Source organism: Lepus europaeus, chromosome 18, assembly GCF_033115175.1.
Source record: "Lepus europaeus isolate LE1 chromosome 18, mLepTim1.pri, whole genome shotgun sequence".
Taxonomy (NCBI): Eukaryota; Metazoa; Chordata; class Mammalia; order Lagomorpha; family Leporidae; genus Lepus; species Lepus europaeus.
In genome coordinates, this window is record NC_084844.1 from 70141954 (window position 1) to 70157148 (window position 15195).

At 41.6% G+C, this 15195-nt stretch overlaps 1 protein-coding gene across 15 annotated transcripts in view; it reads right to left on the reverse strand.

Moving 5' to 3' along the window:
* LOC133777341 (zinc finger protein 717-like) overlaps positions 1 to 15195 on the reverse strand; it is a 100060-nt gene that overhangs the window by 64600 nt on the left and 20265 nt on the right. For 8 of the 15 annotated variants that reach the window (XR_009868534.1, XR_009868531.1, XR_009868528.1 and 5 more), the window contains 2 exons: positions 14831 to 14957; positions 14492 to 14584 (listed from right to left, as the gene is read on the reverse strand). The exons of 5 other annotated variants lie outside the window; for them this stretch is intronic. Coding sequence is in view for 2 of the 10 variants with exons in the window: in XM_062216871.1 (XP_062072855.1) it covers positions 14492 to 14584; positions 14831 to 14957 (220 nt within the window). In the remaining 8 variants the exon portion in view is untranslated. Of the gene's footprint in view, positions 1 to 26; positions 267 to 14314; positions 14585 to 14830; positions 14958 to 15195 lie in introns of those variants that run through there. 2 more of the 15 variants (XR_009868530.1, XR_009868529.1) reach the window with 2 other exon arrangements.

Consider the following 15195-nt stretch of genomic DNA (forward strand, 5'->3'; position numbering starts at 1 on the left):
TTATTTATTTTTTGACAGGCAGAGTTAATGTGTGAGAGAGAGAGAGAGAGAGAGACAGGTCTTCCTTTTTCTGTTGGTTCACCCCCAAAATGGCCATCATGGGTGGTGCGCTATGCTGATCCGCAGCCAGGAGCCAGGTGCTTCCTCCTGGTCTCCCATGCAGGTACAGGGCCCAAGCACTTGGGCCATCCTCCATTGCCGTCCTGGGCCACAGCAGAGAGCTTGACTGGAAGAGGAGCAACCAGGACAGAACCAGCACCCTAATCCTGGTGGAGGATTAGCCAAGTGAGCAGTGGTGCCAGCCAGCCAAAGTATTTCTTTACATGTATATAGAGTTAGTTTGAATTAGGAAATACCAAACAAGAAATATTGAATGAAATGGTAGGTTAATTGTGGTGCAAAATTTTCTTGAAATACATGCATACGTCTTTTACACTAAAGATTTTCCATTAATTGTTAAACCTCTCATCTTTATGATTTAAATATTCTCAAATAGCTGCAACAGCTAGGGCTGGACCAATCCCAAAATTTTGGACGTTTAAAGAGAAATTTCACTGATTGGAAGCTAAAGATGTTTGTTATCCATTCCCTCATAGACTTGGCACTGTTTACCAGTAAACCCAGAGTGCCCAACTTTACTGTTTAGATTGCCTGTCTACACTCAGGTACATGCATTGCCAGCCGTCACTTCCTTGTGAAATTTGATTGTACTTAAAAACAAAGCAAAGGAAAAACTAGCACTGTTCACAGACATGAAATTTAAAATAAATATATAGACCTTCAAATGCACAACAGTCCATAGATTCCAGTTTCATGCTGTAAATGTTCAAAACATCAAAATCAAGCAAGAATAAAATGAACAATAAGATACAAAGAAAATACTTAGCAATACTGCTAATGACAATAATGTTAACATTCAGTAACCAATTAACTTCTTTCAAATTGTGAGTCAAGCAAGCAGACCCCCATAACTAGCTTAATAAGCACTCAGAAATCTAGAATCTTATGTAGAGAAGTGCTAATCTAACCCAGTTTTCATTGGACAAGAGAAGGCATGGCAATCTCTAAGATTCACACTGATTTGTTATACTAAGGGGGAAAGAAAGCCAGGGCTAAACAGTCTAAATGAGGAAAACTCTGCAAATTGAGACTGCAGATCATAAATTTTACAGGTGTTCTTATGGATAATCCCCACATACATAATTTATCTTTCATTTTCATTGATTTAATTTACCAAATGAGGACAAAATGTAGTCAATAAGCCTTTGGAAAGGCATTACAGAAACTATTAGCCAACACTGCATGAGAGTATAACCTAGACATTCATTTCTCCAAGTTGGGACAATGAAGATAATTAAGTAGCAAGTGGTATGAATCAGGATTTCTAGAACTCATTAAAAACATTTTAGAAGAAATATTTGTCTAAACTTTATTTTTTTGTTATTCAGTCAACTAGCTTAAAACCCTAAAGAAAAAGAGCACTTTAAACTCATGTCCACTCTCACTGTATTCTAAACTTTTCACTCTGGTTCTAAATTAAAACTGCATCAAAATTTATTTTCAGCCACCATAAATACTCAGAATGTAAGTCTACTACCTGGATGGGAACATCAGTTATGGCTGCCTTACATTGCAGTGGGTGAGACATGGGGAGATTCGGAAAGTTCATGGAAAGAGACTTAAAAGTATGAGTTTATTTTGGTATAGTTTATTGGCAAAAAAGACATTTTTTTAATATATGGAAAGTGTGCAAGCTAAAAATGCAGTTTATGAATTCCAAATTGTTATTGCACCAAGATAAAATCATATATTTAATTTTATTTTATGAACCTTTAAAAATATTTTTATATTTGTTCATTTGAAAGTCAGAGCAACAAAGGGAGCTATCTTCCATCCTCTGAATCATTTCCCAAATGCTTGCAACAGCCAGGGCTGTGCTAGTCTAAACCCAAGACCAACAAATTCCATCTGGGACTCCCATGTGGCTGGCAGTATCAAAATACTTCAGTCATCATCATCTTTTTTTTCTTTTTTTCAAATTCAGGTCAAGTTTACTTTCCAAAATTAGTTTAGGTCACACCAAGGAAGCTATGAAGGCATTACTTTGGGGAAAGGGTGCTGTGGTCCAGCGGGTTAAGCCATCACTTGGGACACCAGTATACCATTACTGGAGTGCCTCTTCTGCTCTTCCAGCGTCCAGTCAATGCACATGGTCAAGTTAGGAGATGGAACCCCCTATCATCAGCTCGGCTGCCAAACTGAAGTCGAACTGCTCTCTATACAGCACTTCTAGGCCCTCTGGGTAGCTGTATACTTGGTCAGAAAGTTCGCCGTGAGACAACGGGCCAAGGGTCGGGTAAAGCCTCTTCTCTTTCTCAGCGGAATTTTTAAAGACGGATGTGGTTACCTGGAGCAGAAAGACCCGAGGCGGCCTGGGCCATAAGCTGCAGGAACGACACTGGGGGAAAAGCGAGGCACCGACACCAGCTGGGCAGCAGTGGCGGCGGCGGCCGGAGAGAAATGGAGCAGCGCGGGCAGAACAAGAAAGGCGCGGGCCTGGTGAGGAAGAGGGTTCGTCCTTGTTACACCGCAGAGCGCCCCAGCGAGAAAGATGAGAAGAGGCAGAGAAGGAAACGACCAGAGAGAAAAAAGGAAAACACGATGACCACGAGGGGAGGCAGAGTATGGTCATTATCTGCCTCCCACTAGAATTAGTGTGACGATGGAGGAGGAGAAGCAGAGGTGGGACTGATCCCCAGCACTCTGTGGTTGTATGTGACATCCAAAGTTCTGTCTTAATCTGTTGCACCTCAGACCAGCTACTCTTCGGATGGTTTGTAGTACATGCATACTTTGATCTTACCATGTCTCTGATATTCCAGATGTGACTTATTACCCACACAGGAGCTACTTTCCCCTGTCCAGCAAAGAATATCATGAACGAGTATCATGAAAAGAAAGCTTAGCAAAGACAAAACGAGTCTCGAAATATGATCATTAATCAGGAAACTTATTTCAGAGGATTAACACTTGAGAAGATTTTTCTATGCAGGCGCAAATATTTGGTAAACTTTTTATTTAGTAGACAGAAATAATGTGAAAGCAGATGATTCCATGAAATAATAGTAAGAAAATAGTGTTCAGCAATGTGATGATTTCTAGGATGGGAAAATTTGCTTTCAAACTCCAAGCATGAAGCAATCAATTTCATGAGACTTTGATATAAAAACTGACTAAGACTTTTAAAGAAAATAGTGTGCTCTAGTTTAAAGACCACATTGAAGGAAATATTTCTTACTATCACTTTTCCACTGTGCTAAGGGCATTTCCTTTCATTTTAGATGAAGTATCATGACCATGAGAGAAGTAATAAAAAAATGGTTTGTGTCCATCATGAAAATGACTTGTAACAAGGTACTCTTTGGAGCCAAAGTGCCACAAGGCCCACTGAGTCTTTGAAGGCATTATTTTATTAATAAACCATGAGCCCCTGCCTGAATTTTCAGTTTATTTCCCATTAAGAAGAACCTTGATGAGGCTGGGGCCATATATGTGGAGGGTGGTATCAAGATCATTATTTCAAAGTGGTTTTTCCATGTCAGTAAATAGCTCCTCAAAAGGACTAAATATGTATATGGCCAATACGCATAACCACAACACAATTGTTTTTTTTTTCCAAAAAAAGTAAGAAGTATCCAAGGTTCAAAATTCCCAAGAAAAGTGAAGTCTTCATCCTGAGGAGAAATTTGATGGGATGCCTTTAAGAGAAAAGCTGAAATCAGCTAAGATGTGTTCACGAGTAGCAGGTTTTCTGTAAGGCTCATTGATGCTGGTGGGGCCTAGGAAGAAGTAACTCACAAAAGTCATAAGCACATGCACTTGTTTCTGAGCAGAGATCTACAATGAGGAAGCTCCACTGGGAGGAGAACCCAATGTGAATGTTGGAAAAACTAAAATCAAGGTAAACAGAAAGTTCTAACATATGATGAAAAAATAGCAGAAAGGAAGCTTCCAGAAAATAGAGAAGAGCCATGGTTTAGTACAATTCATAAACTCATACGAAACTTTAGAATATGATGCCAGAATATTCTTCCCTGCCTGTCTCCTAACAACCTACATAGAACCCTCTCCATAAAACAGCATAGAGCAATTGTGTTCCAACATGAACATGGAATAGGCACAGTTGCAATTCACCCACAGAGCAACAGAGAATAAAAAAGCAAAGTGAAGATACACGGAAGAAATAATCACCAAACAGCAAAAACAAAAATATAGCATTAAAATGATCTGACATAAATAAAACATTAGATTGTGAAAGAACAAATTTGTCAGAACCTGAACAATTCAACTATGAATAATAATTAATTACTATGTAAATACCCAAAAGAAAAAGAATTAGAATTCAATAAAAATGAATTAGATAAGAAAAAATAAAATTAAATTAAATAGGTAATACAAGAGTGGTACATAAAGAGAAGGGAATATAAGAATGAACATGAATCAAACAGATTTGAGAGGAAGCTAAGGATTTACAGAGTTAGACAAGATAATTCAGCAACAGTGACAACACAGAAGCAATCTGAATCAATGGAACAGAATACATGCTGAAAATCTAGAAATAAAACACACTTTAAATGCAAAATATGTTTGTACAGTGTAATGTGTTTAAGAAAATCACCCCATAACATTAAAAACTTATACTAGCCACTGATGAGGAAAATGCATGGGAATGAGGGGTTTCACATTATCTGAAACTACAGAAAGAAAAATGTGAAAACATAAAGCATCTCTCACACAGATGTGCTAAATGAGAATCTTTTTAAAAATTCCACTTGAAAAAGGCATTTACAAATTTTATTCTTTTTTCTGTAAAATAATATCCATATCTTTAATGTGGCTTAAAGGACACAAATATACTAACACACTTGTGAATTACGATGAATTTTAAGTGGAGAGACAGAACGAGAGAGAAATTTCTCTTCCATCTGCTGACTACCCAAATGGCCACATGGCTAGCATTTCTCCAGGTCAAAGCCAGGATTATGGAACTCCATCCAGGTCTCTCACATGGGTGGCAGGAGCTCAACCATATGGGCCATCTTCTACCTTTCTGGGAACATTACTAGGGAGTTGTATTGGAAGCAGATGATCTAGAACTCAAACTGATATGGGATGCCTGCATTGCGAGCAGTGGCTTAACACCAACTCCAGATTTTTATTTATTTATTTATTTTTGACAGGCAGAGTTAGAGAGAGAGAGAGACAGAGAGAAAGGTCTTCCTTTTCCATTGGTTCACCCCCAAAATGGCCGCTACATCCGGCATGCTGTGCCAATCCAAAGCCAGGAGCCAGGTGCTTCCTCCTGGTCTCCCATGAGGGTGCAGGGCCCAAGCACTTGGGCCATCCTCCACTACCTTCCCGGGCCACAGCAAAGACCTGGACTGGAAGAGGAGCAACCGGGACAGAATCTGGCACCCCAACCAAGAATAGAACCAGGGTATGTATGGAGGATTAGCCAAGTGAGCCGTGGTGCTGGCCCAACCCCAGATTGTTTTGACTTTACATCTGGTCATTCCGTGTATCTTCCAGCTATGAAATTCTACAACAGAAAATATTTATCTTTAACTATCCAGAGCCAAACACTTATAGCATTGTCGGAGGCCACCCGACAAACCACATGGAGACACGCAGCACTCAGTCAATTCATCACCACGTTTATTGCCTCATCGCGTTCCAAGCCAAAGTAGGGGGCCCGGCGATGAGGGACTGGAGGCAGTCTCCCTAAGGAAACCCTTCAGACTCCAGCCCCGAGCACACAGAAAGACAAGGATATATACCCCAGACCCCATACAGATAACATTCATTGTGTGCAATCATGCATAGCACAGGGATAGAGCAAGTTTACAAAGTAGCAATGATCAGGGTACAAGCTCTGCTGATAGAGCAAAGAACATCATAAACCTTCATCAGAAGTCACATCCTGCCTGCAGGAATATGGGACGAAAAGTCTTGGAAACAGGATTAGATAAGGGACAGCCTCAGCCTGCTGCATCTCATGTCGGGCCAGGGCCACTGGCCCCGACATAGCATATTATTAGAAAATTGGGTATCATAATGATTAAAACTTCTGTGCCCTGAAAGCCATTCTAGAAATAATGGTATTTAGGTACAAGACCTTATTATGTTAATTTAGGTGTAAATTTTATTCAATGACTTTCCATTTAAATGACCACTGGTGCTGAAGAAATAATCTAGGCTAAATAACTAATTCTTCTGGAAAATTAGGATTTTCAACTGTATTTAAGGTATGCAAGTTTCATGTATTTCATATATACAGATTATGGAACATAGTTTAACTTGATTAACACAGTAAGATTGTCCATTCTTCATGAGGCCATTTCCATGGTTTAAATCCCCAAATATAAGCCTCCTCTCTCCCATTCACAATCTTTCTGGTCTTCAATTGTCACTCTTATCCACAGTTTTCATTGAAAAATAAATGACAAAAGCAGTAGGCAGCATGAATACTTTTAAAAATATATAAAGTCATTAGGAAAAGTGGTTTATAAGGCAAAAACTCTAAACTTGATAGGATAATAAATTTTTATCCTATAAAAACAGTTAATCATAGGACAAACTGTTGTCAATAAGAAAGGATGCTTGAAATGTAATGGCCACAAAATATTGTTTGTAATGGTCAGATTTGTCTCTATAAAGTTGATTTTAATGATTATGATTATAATGGAGAATATCACAAAACCAACACATGTGAGATAAGTCAAGACTTTAAAATAATTATTTCTATATCAATAGAATATATTTTTCTATTCAATAAAATAAAAACAAAACATAGAAACATTTTTATAGAGGCCCATAAAGAAAATGATACTCATGGATTCCAGTTAAGAAAACACAACATCAAAGCACTGGGATTGTGGCACAATGGGTTAAGCTGCTATCTGTGATGCTGGTATTCTCTATGAGAACTGCTTTAGGTGCCTATTCCCTCACTTCTAATCCAGCTTCCTGCTAATGCTTCTGAGAGGGCAGCAGAGGATGGCCCAAGTACATGGCCCCCTGCAAACCCACTGGGAGACACGGATGGGGTTCCAGGCTCCAGCCTTAGACAGCCCCAACCATTGTGACCATGTAGGGCATTAAACCAGAAGTTGGAGGTCTCGTCTCTCCTCCCCTCTTCTCCCTTTCCCTCTCCTCTCCTCTCCTCCCCTCGCCTCTGCTAGCTTTGCTTCTCTTCTCTTTACTTTGCTTCTTTCTCTTCTCTTATCTATTCTGCTCTGCTCTCTCTCAATTCTGCTTTACAAATAAAATACATCCATAACAAAAAAGAAAAAGCAACATCAAACAAATGCAAAACATTTGTGGCCTTTTAAAAATATTTACTTATTTATTTGAAAGTCAGAGAAAGAGAGAGAGAGAGAGAGAGAGAGAGATGCCTATGTAATTGTTCACTCCCCAAAAGGTTGCAATAGGTGAGGCTGAGCCAGGCTGAACCAAGAGCCAGGAGCTTCCTCTAGGTCTCCCATATGGTTGCAGAGGCTCAAGGACACAGGCCATTCTCTGCCACTTTCCTACGTGTATAATCAGGGAGCTGTATGGGATTGAATGGGTATCCATATGGGGTGCCAGCAATGCAGATAGTGACTTAACCCACTGTACCAAGCACTGGCCCCTACTTAATTATTTTAGAGGCACTGTTGTGGGAAGAGAGAGAGAGAGAGAATCTTGCATTCTCTCACCCCCAAAAAGCTCTACATATGTCACACGACACTTATCTCACTTGTTTGTGCCTGCTTCTTATTCTTCTACAGTGATTAGTCTGGCTGTGCATTCTTAATTGTTATGTTACTAGTTGAATACTAGATTAAATAATAAAAAGCTCTGGTTGGAGCTATCCAGCAACTCTCACCAAATGAAGATGGCTGTGCCTCAGCTCATCGTTTGAAACTCCATAGCCACCAGCTATCAGAGGCCAGCCCTCTTTGAAGTTGGCAGAAAAATCTCTCAACATCACACAGCTCCAGAGAATCACAATACACTTCCCCTTACAGAGCTCCTACCATCTGGTCAGAGGCACAGACAGCCTTATAGACAGGTGGATGAGAGGTGCTAGACACCTGGAAGGGTGACTTAGCCAATAGAAGTGTCAGAGGGAGAGCTAAACAGAAAAGGTCCATGTCTCACCTCCCTGGTCCACAAAGAGGCAGATTCTCACCCAATTTGCATTGGGTGGCCTCCAGTTAAATTGCCACACTCACAGGATTCATCTGTCTAGTGCATTCATTGCAGGCCCCATTGACCACTACTGAGGTCAGTGCTGACTGCCCAAAGACCCATGATCCAAACACAAACACACCAAGTGCACATGCCCACTCACCCCATAGGGTCATATTAAGGAATGGGAAAAATTTACACAGTCTCAGCACACAATAGGCAGTACTTAGGGATCAACTGTCGTCAGTCTCAGCAAGATAGGAGAGATCAGGGCTACACACATGGGGATGGCTGTCCCCACATCAGCAGGACATAAAAAGTGCAATTCCCATATATCTGGATCCAGAATCCTCCCACTCTGCCAATGGTGCCTTCTGCCTAGAGAATGAATACCAGTTCAGTCAGACCCTGGACACACTGGTGGCCTCTAACTGCTACAGAACATGGAGGGAGAGGTTGTGGACAACAGTGGCATGATGGAGCTCTGCCAGCCCTGTTACAGTTAAGAGCACCCTGTCAAGAGCATCCAGGGTCAGCATCCTCAAACCCTCACTACCCGCAAATGAACTAAAACTGCTATTGCTGGATACTCTGATTTTTCCAAGCCATGATTGAAGAAGACATGTCTGTACCAAGTGTGCTATAGACCCAGATGAGCCACTGTTGTCACCTTTTGGACAAGGTACCAAGTACCCATGAGCCTCCACCTCCTACCAGTCATTTTCCACCAGCACAATTTTGTAACAACTTTCAAGCCTTCTCATTTTGTGTTAAAGTTAGTATAATGAATCCCCACTCAAATCTAATGTAAATTGCCAAGTGCCTCGTACTGTGTCAAACACTGCAATGGCCATAACATGAGAGTACCAGACATGACAAGCCTCCACACTAAAGATACACAATGGGCCCTTGCTCTGATCCTCCCTGCTACTATAGATGCAGGGCAACAGAGTTCCGATACTTGGAGAGGGGTGTGGCAGGCTAAGTGCCACCTGCCTGGGATCATAATTCTGGTCTCAGTTAACATAGACCTTGCTTACCACTTCCAGAAACTGAGTAGCATTCATGCCTGCAAAGCCCTTGAGTTTCTGGAGCTTTTGATGAATGTCAGGGGCACTTTGAGCACAAAAGTACTGCTGACCTTCTGTTCATTTTCTGGGGCTACAGGGTTGAAAGGGGAATAAATCTGAATGCCTCAACTAGCCACTCATAAAAATTTTCTGGTGTCTCATCACTCTTCTGGGTGACAGTTATAATCTTGCCTATGTGGTGAGCTTTCTGGATCCCGCTCAGAGACCCCTCAAGAGTATCTTTCAGTAGTGGCCTAAGAGGGCTCTTCCTTCTGGCTGGTAAACTTTCCAGTATGGAGCCTGGCTAGGAACAACCTGGAGGACCCATGTGTCAGGATTGAATGTCCAAGCTGGGTGCTGTTCTTGAGTCCATTTGTGGGCCCTGAGAATTCTCCATCTCTCTTCAGTATTGAATACAGTCAGGGAGAGTTGGTGATAGTCTCTCTATGTCAGATGATGGGTTTGGAAAATGGACTCAAATAGAAATAAAAGTGCCTGCAGTTACTCCAAGGAAGAGGGTATATGATGTTTCCAATTTAAAAGGTTGGTAGTGTTGAATGCCTGATTGTAGATCATGACAGCCACTGGCTGAACATTGCCATCTGCTTCAATGACAGGGGGTGCCATTGTCTTTCTCAATGGTATCTAGAGGGCTAGTAGAACATTGTTCTGTGATGCCAAGAGACATTGATTCACTGGAGGGATCACTGGTATGATCTCAACTGAAGTTGGGAGACATGGAGCCATAGAAGGTAGAATTGCTTCAGATAGATACGGGGGTGGCAAGGTGTCCACAAGCCCTGCTAGTGGAGCATGGATATTGAAACCTGGTAAGGGGGTGGCAGGACTTCGTCCTCCACTGTTTTGCCCTGGAAAATCTTTGGTGAGGGTTTTCCTAGAGTCAGAGTGAGAATGTTTTGGATCCTGGATTAAATGAAGCCAAACCAAGGTGGCTTTGTCTGAAGGACGGACAGCCATGAATTGATGTAGGGAAATTGATATGGGTATCTGAAATGTTCTGTAAGGACTCTTCAGACTATTTGATCTATGGCAACATGTATCATTCCTTCTGAGGGCCAGCCAATATTGAAAGTGGGCCACTCAAACCTAAACAAGGTTCTAAGTGTAACACAGATCTGCTTGATTCCATAATCCTCACCAAACCTGTTTTGAAATTTTTTAACATGATGTCTAACACAGATGGGGACCCATCCATTATGCAACCACACTATGATTGTAGACACAGGATAAACAAGGGAGAGGTGCCTCCAATAAAGATCAGCCAGATGACTATCTGGGCACATTCCTTATTGGAATTTAGGTGCTAATTAGCTGTAGCAGTGTCAGAGCATGACTCCAACTACCCTTGACCATATGAGGATCACCAGAGAACTTCAGTTTCAGGCCCACTCATAACTCATAGCTTCTACTGGGGACAACAGATTCAAACTGCCAATGCATGCAAAAGCTTCCATACATTCAAACACATTTCACAGAGTATAAAACATTCCCTCCCTCTAACGGCCAGTCCTATCTTGAAACCTAAAATAAATATTTCTTGGAGAGTCTGCCATCCGCCCATAGGGGCAGGCATGTCTTAGACTCTGGTTACAGGTGATTCTTATCTCATTTGGTGTTTCCAGGTCCAATTGTCCCAAGTCTCTGTGAGTCTGAATGAGCAGCAGTGGTCAGGGTGACAGCAAGCTTTTGCATAGGGAGGATTCTCTCCAAAAGTATTGGAACTGGTGTCTAGTCATCTGTCCTGCAGTGGTCACCTCTGATCCATTTATCCCCTGTACAAATGGCACAATGGGCCAGTTCAGTCAACTTCCTGGTCAGGGAGCCAAATGTTACAGAAAAGAGACCAAAGAAAACTGTCACACATGAGACATTCAGGAAGAAAGACACATGTAGACTTGACTGGAATCCTGTCCCAAGTGAACCCTGACTCCTAGCTCTCCTTTGTCTTTACATCATAAAATCAGGAAATTGCAGTAATAGGGTTATTCCTTGAGGCACCTAAGCATATGTAGATAACCATCTCAAGTGCGTACCTGTCTGCAAAAGCAATCTCTTGTGGGAATTGCTGACACATATTATTGAACAGTAAAACAAACAAAATCTCTAAAAAGCCCCTGAGCAGTTTCGGCCACTTCCTGTCTCAGACGATAGCAGTGGGTAATGGAAGCTCCAGCCCTATAACAGGAACCATACCCAATTAATGCTAACATATAGCAGTCTTGCAGAAAAAAAAGAAAAATCTGATAGCAATTAACCTTACCAGAGTACAGCCAAAACAAAAGCTCCAGCAAGATGAATGTTTGAGAAAGGCAGCAATTTGTACATTTGCATTGACATGAGTTCTCCCATATATACTGAATAAGAAGATGTGTTGTGGTGGTCCCCTACACTAATAATAGTCTGCAGGGGTGTAGGTACTGGAGGTAGATTAATATAACCTAGTGGGGAAAAAGTAAAGGAATATGTAGGTGAGAATTTTGAAAGGGATGTGATCCACTAATTGTAGAATATGAACTCTCAATGGTGTGTCCTAGGAATATGATGAGGTTGCATGTTTTGTTTCCCCATGAAGAACTGTGCTTCTCCATGAGTGATGCAGGCAGTGGGTATGGAGGTAATGGCTAGATCTCATGGGGCAGACTAAGAACAAAGCCTATGCAGGAAAAAGGATTGTTTCCAGTTGTGGTCCATGCTATCCCCACATTTTTGTGATGATTCCATCTCTCAACTGTGTGTAACTACAGTTAATCTGAGGCCTCACTGAGCAGGAGAGATCCAACAAGCTCAGAGAGGCAGTCCATGGTCATGAACTAGGAAGGGATGGATCTGAGTGACACAAATGCTTTATTGGAAAGCTTCAGAGGCTGGGCATTTGGAAATGAGATGGATGTCCCAGTTCACAGTGTGGCTGTGAGCACCTGGAAGGTTATACTTTGGGCCAACCCTCTCTCCTCCATCATCCTCCATGTTTCTCATGTGTAGTTGTAGCTTGATTTTTATGAACATCTGTATACAGCACAGGGAGGAATCCACTAATTCCTTCCCCTGGTGTATGGTTTGCTGGGAACAGGCCTTGTCAATGATGCCAGAAAGATGATGAAGGAGAATAAATTTTTTTTTCATTTTTTTAACTTTTATTTAATAAATATAAATTTCCAGTGTACAGCTTATGGATTACAATGGCTTCCCCCTCCCATAACTTCCCTCCCACCCACAACCCTCCCCTCGCCCGCTCCCTCTCTCCTTCCATTTATATCAAGATTCATTTTCAATTCTCTTTATATACAGAAGATCAATTTAGTATATATAAAGTAAATATTTCAACAGTTTGCACCCACATAGAAACACAAAGTGAAACATACTGTTGGAGTACTAGTTATAGCATTAAATCAAAATGTACAGCACATTAAGGACAGAGATCCCACATGAGGAGCAAGTGCACAGTGACTCCTGTTGTTGAACCAACAAATTGACACTCTAGTTTACGGCGCCAGTAACCACCCTAGGCTCTCGTCATGAGTTGCCAAGGCTATGGAAGCCTTCCAAGTTTGCTGACTCTGATCATATTTAGACAAGGTCATAAAAGGGTGAGGATAGTAACCAATGATCCTAAGAGTGGCATTAACCAGGTCTGAACAATTATACAGCATTAAGTGGGGAAGAGGACCATCAGTACACACAGGTTGGGAGTAGAGCCATTGGTGGTAGAGGTTATGATTACAAAGGAATGAGGCCCAAGTGCGCTAGACAGGGTCTAGAACAAAGGACAGTATCATTATTAGAGGAGCTAAGAAAGGTGCTGTCTAAGCTACAATTAAGTTTTCTGATTGAGAGGCAAATAGAACCTGATAGAAGGGGCCTGGTAATAATCTGTTGGGCTTTAGGCATTGTAAGTTAAGAGGCCCAGACCTATCTATCTCTTCACATGGGGTACATCCTAAGGGAGGTGTGAACCACCTGGGGGAAGGCACCCTGTTGACTTTCATTACTTAGCTGGCCTGGGAGGAGAGCTGGCCAGGTAAAGGCAGGGGGCATCTCTAACAAGAAATTTACAGTTCTGCCTACAATGTTGCTGACCCTACTTGACCATCCCCTCAGCTGCAGTGGTCACTTTGGAAGTTGGGCTGAGTGAAGGGCTTTTCAGCTTAGAGCCAATAGATGTGTGGCTCTGACCTGGGCATCCTTCGACTCCAGGGCAGGTCCATTTCCAGTGATCCAACTCTTAGCATAGCTGCCAGGGCTCTTCACAAGTTGACTTCTGCTGAAGCCCAGGCTTACCACATTGAAAGCCACTGCAGTAGACTGGCCTGTTGGGTCTCCTTGAGGGCAGATCACTCTACAGATCAGCCATTAATAGGCCTGCCACCCATTGCTTCTGATGCCTAGCTTTCTTTTCCTCCTGGTTTGTGTTAAAGCAGACCAGAGGATGCAAGTCAAGGGAGTGCCCAAGTCCCATCTCTAATCTTCGGTGGCCTTAACTACAAGTCTACAGTCACAGGCATGTTCTGTAGTAGTTTTTCTAAGGTTTTTCTCTCAGTTGGTACTGTTAATATATTATTGGCTTCATCTGTTTACAGAGCCATCCCAAAGTACTGAATACAATAGAAGTGGTTGGAAAAAGTCCATAGGAACCTATAGCAGGACAGCTAAACACAGAACCAACAACACTTTAGTTTTATGAGCAGCAAATCATATATATTATTGTGGATGACAAAAGACTTTAAGTTGCCATGTTTAAAATTGTAAACTCATCAACCAACAAAAGGCACTTGCTTACTTCACAGTATTTTTGAAAGCACCTGTAGGATTTTACAAGTATTTAACCCTTTAGGCCTCTGGGGCTTTCTCATTAAGATTACTATCATGTCTAGTAACACAAGATCATTAGACTTTTTAATTCTCAAACATTTGTATTAATAGCATTTTCCATTCTAGAAACTTAAAATTTAGTACCACGTCACATCTTGACAGTACTACTAATATAATCCAAATAGCCTGATTAGTTGGTGTCTCTATAAGATGAGAGACATAGGTCCTTCGATTTTTTCAGTTGGGCCCTAACTGGAAAAACCAAAGTCCAAGATTTACTGGAAATTTTAGAGTCCAGATTGATTGAAACTTTGATTTTTTGAATGCCTGTCAAGAATGCCAAGAAGGCTCAAACTGACCTGGAAGGCTTTTATGTAGGCATTCTCCCACCATCCAGGGCTCTGCTCCTTGCTCCAACTTGAAGATCAAGTCAGGTTTGGTCATGCAGTGTCCTATTAAGGGAAATAATGTAAGACTTTGTGAAATCACTATCTTGGGTTAATTGAAGGTGAACAGCTTGGTCCAGGAGCTATGCAACCAATGTTCCAATTTGAATTCCTTTTCAGATGGTAGATATTCAGATTCTTCATGGACTCAAATTCTATACCTGTCCCTCATTAAACTTTATAAATACTGCTCACTTATCAGTCAAATAGTAAGAAAATGTTACCGTTGGGCATGCGAGGAGTGTCACTCACCCACGGAGAACAGGCTGCTGTAGGTCTCCAGCATCACATCCCTGTACAGGATTTTCTGAGCTTGGTTCATGTTCTGCCATTCCTCCCAGGTAAAGTACACAACCAGCTCTTCAAATGCTATCATCACCTGGGATAGAATACTCCTTGTCAACAGGTCAACTCTGTCATATAACAAACAATGGCAGTTGCATATCTTCTACATGGGTATGGAGGACGAAGGAAGGATGCCATTTCATTTCAGATTTGTTGAGCATTTGGACAGCCACACAGAAGCATTCAACAGGGGGTCAAACCTATGGTATAAAGGCTGGGAAAAATGCCCAAGCTGGAGGGAAGCAGGAGTTTCAGCTCAAAAGGCCAGACTA